This window comes from Peromyscus eremicus, chromosome 1 (assembly GCF_949786415.1).
Source record: "Peromyscus eremicus chromosome 1, PerEre_H2_v1, whole genome shotgun sequence".
Taxonomy (NCBI): Eukaryota; Metazoa; Chordata; class Mammalia; order Rodentia; family Cricetidae; genus Peromyscus; species Peromyscus eremicus.
In genome coordinates this window covers 18,696,106-18,700,879 of record NC_081416.1, presented here as the reverse complement: position 1 = coordinate 18,700,879, position 4,774 = coordinate 18,696,106, and the positions used below count along the sequence as shown (strand labels likewise).

The 4,774-nt window shown below is 56.7% G+C and overlaps 1 protein-coding gene across 1 annotated transcript; it reads left to right on the top strand.

The window, feature by feature from the left end:
* The first annotated feature begins 1,464 nt into the window (after positions 1-1,464).
* Positions 1,465-4,106, top strand: Nkx2-3 (NK2 homeobox 3). The gene is made up of 2 exons (XM_059246485.1): positions 1,465-1,813; positions 3,376-4,106. The coding sequence occupies exons 1-2, from the start codon at positions 1,465-1,467 to the stop codon at positions 4,104-4,106; spliced, it is 1,080 nt and encodes a 359-aa protein (XP_059102468.1).
* The last annotated feature ends 668 nt before the right edge of the window (positions 4,107-4,774 follow it).

Genomic DNA, 4,774 nt, shown 5'->3' with positions numbered 1-4,774 from the left:
TGAATGCCAGAAGGTGGTCCCCACCAGGCAGTTTTCAGAGTCTGAGACTACATAGATTCTCCCCGCGGAATGCAACCACCATCTCAGAAAGAGCGCCAGAAAGCCAGCAGGTAAAGAAACAAGGCGCGTCTGAAAGTTGAGGCCTATACTCAGGCTCCGGACTTCAGAGGGCGGAAAGAACTGCAGCCACAGCTGGGTTACGTCGCTTCTGAGACCAGATCCTGCTCTCACAATCCCTGCTCTCATAAAGCCACCCAGTGTGTGCGGTGGCACTCCAGCCAGGTCAGAATCAATGCAGAGTCAGCAAGCGCCGTTCTGAACTCTGACGCAGATAGTTACACGTTCTGAGCCCTTAGCATTCCTAGACCTGCACTATGCTTCCGGCCTGGTTAGCCCTATTATCTAGAGCAATTACCCTAGAAGAGGGAATTCGGTGCCTTTATGTAGACGAGGAAACCGAGGAGACCAAATATTGACTCAGGCCAAGATTCGAAGCAAGAGCCGCTGGACACAAGGGAGAACTCCATCATCTTGTCTGCAAGGGCCGCGAGGGCAAATACGACCTGGACCCTGCCCTCAGGGACTCACAATCTAACTTGACAATCAGGAGGACACATACAGCCATAGCACTAGGTGGGGAGGGTGACAAGTGTCATTACTAACGGAGCAAGTTCTGAGGAAGAGGACTTCCGGGCTAGGCGATCTGGCCGCGCTTCCTTGGAGGACGTGGTATTTGAGCAGAGCCTCGGAGAACAGCCTTGCACTCGTGGAAATGAGGGCGGAAAAGGCACTCCACGTGGTGAGAACAGCTAGAGCAAAGACAAGGTGGAATTTGACACGTGGCTCATACTTCCACAGATACAGCATTCGTCTCCTGAGGAATCCATCGTCCGGTGGTATTTCTGGCCAGGAAGTTTTCCCGCCCCGAAGCAGCTGGAATCTGTGTCATCCTTCTAGGACCTTGTCGGTTCATGGACAGTGAGCCTCTCAGAACTGCCCCTGGTCGGGCGGGTGCGGCTAGGTGGGACGGGAACCGGTGATTCGGACACCCGGTCCAGCGCAGCCTCTCCCACAGCGACTTGGACCTCAAGACCCATTCTAGTCCCGGTCTATTTCTGGTAGCGCAGCAACATCCCACAGGGGTGGACGCGGAGGGCGTGGCCCACCTACGCCAGAACCAATTAGGAAGGAGGCCAGGATGCCGACCCCGCCCCTCGACGTGACGCAAGGCCCCGGGACAGAGGCTTCACCGCCCCGGCCCCAGTCCTTGCAGTGGCTGTAACAAAACCCAGACCCCCAGGTCCCGGCCAATGGAGGCGATTTAGACTGGAGAAGGACCGCGTCTGTCAAAAGCTCGACTCCGCAGCACCGCGGAGTCCAGAGGAAGAGCTGGAGCCGCCGCACTGCCTCCCCGCCCCCGCCGGGATTTATTGAGTATTTGGACTGGACAATTAAGTGGCCCTGATGATGTTACCAAGCCCGGTCACCTCCACCCCTTTCTCAGTCAAAGACATTTTGAATCTGGAGCAGCAGCAACACTTCCACGGAGCTCACTTGCAGGCGGAGTTGGAGCAGCACTTTCACTCGGCTCCCTGTATGCTGGCGGCGGCTGAAGGGACACAATTTTCCGATGCAGGGGAGGAGGACGAGGAAGAAGAGGGAGAGAAACTGTCCTATTTGAACTCACTAGCTGCTGCCGAGGGCCACGGAGATTCAGGTCTCTGTCCGCAGAGCTATGTCCATACAGTCCTTCGAGACTCCTGCAGCAGGCCCAAGGAACAAGAGGAGGAGGTTGTGAGAGAACGGAGTCAAAGTGAGTAGGGGGGAAGGAAGCGCGTCCCTACACCTGGGGCAATGGCTCAGCGCCCATAAACAACCCACAAACGCTGCCAGCATGGCCACCCGCCCCTTTCGCGTTTGGCTAGGGTCATGCCTATGCCAGGTTCAAGGACAGCTCTGCAAAGCACGGGCACCTGAGATGCAGCTAGGGGAAAGGCGGAAAGGAGGTGATGGTGACAACTGCTCTTCCCCGGAGCAGGGAGCGGGAGCAGCCCCGGGGGAAGGGAAAGTGATTATTGCAGCCCTAGTTCGGATAAGCGATAAGTGATGGGCCCAGCCTAACATCTTCGTGTGCGTGCGTGTGTGTGTGTGTGTGTGTGTGTGTGTGTGTGTGTGCGTGCGCGTGTGCGTGTGCGTGTGTGTGTGTGTGTGCTCTCGAAAAAGGAGTCAGTGGTCTGGCCATTTTTCTGCCTTTCTTCTAACATGAATTGAGTTCAGGGTGGGGCCAGGGCAGTCACCCCGGCTTTCCAGAAAGGCAGTTCAAGCAGGTCGTGTTTTTAGAGTCCTTGAAGACAAGGAACGTTGATAAGCATCACCTTACTTGTGAGCTTGGAGCTCAGCGTTCTCACACCCACAGCACTCCGCGAAGGAGAGGGGATGGTTTATGTGTAATCGTGCGATCCAGCCCAGGTGACCCTCACCACTCATGCCCTTGAGGTGAAGGCCTTAAAATAATAATTAATAATAATAATAATAATAATAATAATAATAATAATAATAATAATAAAAAGAATCCTAGTGTTCGCTTTGTGTCTCAGGCCGCAAGTCGAATAGAGTAGGTAAAGTACAGAATTTAGCCGAGGATTCCGGACGCTCAGCAGACCTGAGTGTTAGGAAAATCTGATAATTGAGTAAGCCCCCAGGAAATGTCTGAAAGGTAGACAGAATCAAAGAATCTCTTCTCCAAGTGGAGGTTTAATGTGGCTGAAACCAAGGCCTTTTCTCTGACACTTCGCCAGGCCTAAAACTGACAGGAAACTGTCTACATAGGTCCATCCAACTTTTTTCCTCTGTAAGGTAATGTACAAATATTGTTACACACACATTCTCAGTAGTTTTGATAAGAAAAAAGTCAATTCTTGAGTTGCGCATACGCCTTACACTTAGATATTTCCGAACAGAAAAAAACTTTGCAATCAACCCATGCATCCCGGCTGTGGGTCCCCAATACCCACACGTTTCACACCTTCAGATATCCGTGGTGAGCGGTAGGCAAACGAGTTTGCAAATATTGTCGTTGCTAACGCAGACGCAAGCTTTCATCGTGAAAACAGTCATTAGGACGTCCAGCCGCACACTTAATCTCTTTTCTCGCAGACGCTCAAGTTTTAATAAATGCAAGCTAACTACTCCCCACCGAACATGCCTCCCCGAGAGGAGCTCGGCCCGACGCAGGGCCCTTGAGCACCAGGAATCATGAACTTTCCCCAAATCTAAGCATTTTTACGGGGCGCTCTGTGCTTCCGGGCGTTGGGCAGCTCTACAGGGAGCCAGAACCCGGCTGATGTCTTGCTTCCCCCCCCCCCACCCCCGCAGAAAGCTGCCAGCTGAAGAAGTCTCTAGAAGCGACGGGAGACTGTAAGGCGAGCGAGGACGGCGAGAGGCCGAAGCCGCGCAGCCGCCGGAAGCCGCGGGTGCTCTTCTCGCAAGCTCAAGTCTTCGAGCTGGAGCGCAGGTTCAAGCAGCAGCGGTACCTGTCGGCGCCCGAGCGCGAGCACCTCGCCAGCAGCCTGAAGCTCACGTCCACGCAGGTGAAAATCTGGTTCCAGAATCGCAGGTACAAGTGCAAGAGACAGCGGCAGGACAAGTCCCTGGAGCTGGGGACGCACGCGCCGCCGCCGCCGCCTCGCCGCGTGGCGGTGCCGGTGCTGGTGCGGGACGGCAAGCCGTGCGTCACGCCCAGCGCGCAGGCCTATGGCTCGCCCTACGGCGTGGGCGCCGGCGCCTATTCCTACAACAGCTTCCCCGCCTACGGCTACGGGAACTCGGCCGCCGCCGCCGCAGCGGCTGCTGCAGCAGCCGCCGCAGCCGCGGCCTACAGCGGGAGCTACGGCTGCGCCTACCCGACAGGCGGGGGCGGCGGCGGGGCCTCCGCAGCGACCACCGCCATGCAGCCCGCCTGCAGCGCCACCGGCGGCGGCTCCTTTGTGAACGTGAGCAACCTGGGAGGCTTTGGCAGCGGCGGCGGCGCTCAACCCTTGCACCAGGGTGCCGCAGCCGGGGCCGCGTGTGCACAGGGGACCTTGCAGGGCATCAGGGCTTGGTAAGGACCGGGCAGGACACGCGGCGGGCGTCCTACCGCAGGTTGGCGCCGCGGGAATGAGACACGAGAAAGGCCAGACCCAAGGGCCAGGGCCCCTCGTTAAAATAAAATACGGACGTAACGCTCCCCCAAGGGGCCGGGGTCGCAGCACACTCTAGGCCTGGGGCTCAGCGGAGAAACGGATGCCCTGGTCCAGTCGTCAAGACTGTCTGAGACAGAAACGCGGGCCAGGTGCCAGGGAAGAGGTTGGCCCCCACCCTGGCTCTGCGGGGAGTGCGGGAGGCTGGGACTCCGGCTGTCGCTTGCTCTCGGGAGGAGGGCTTTCCTCCTTCGGCCTTCCCTTGGCCTTCGCGAAGTATGATCGGGGAACCGGACCAAACAGGGGAAAAAAAGAGAAGAAAGAAAGAAGAAAAGAAAAGAAAAATAGTTGGGGAGAGAGCGTGAAGGAGAGAAAAACAGGCTTGAGTAATTCCACTTGATCCGCAGCCCCGTTTTCTAGCCTGGAGCGCCACAACACAGTGGATTTTCGTTTACCAACTGCCTCTCTTCAGAGACAGACTCCGCCAGGAGATCTGGATTGTCAGGGGACTCTTCTTGGACACCACCATCCCAGTGAGATCGAAAGCTGGGGGAAGGGAGGCAGCTGAGCAAATCCAAGACCTGGCGGCCCAG

What these genes read in the sequence shown, in the direction of transcription:
- Nkx2-3 (XM_059246485.1), top strand. Translation starts at nt 1,465, where the DNA reads ATGATGTTACCAAGCCCGGTCACCTCCACCCCTTTCTCAGTCAAAGAC. An exon ending in TGTGAGAGAACGGAGTCAAA is followed by an intron (nt 1,814 to 3,375) that starts GTGAGTAGGGGG and finishes CCACCCCCGCAG; the next exon opens with AAAGCTGCCAGCTGAAGAAG.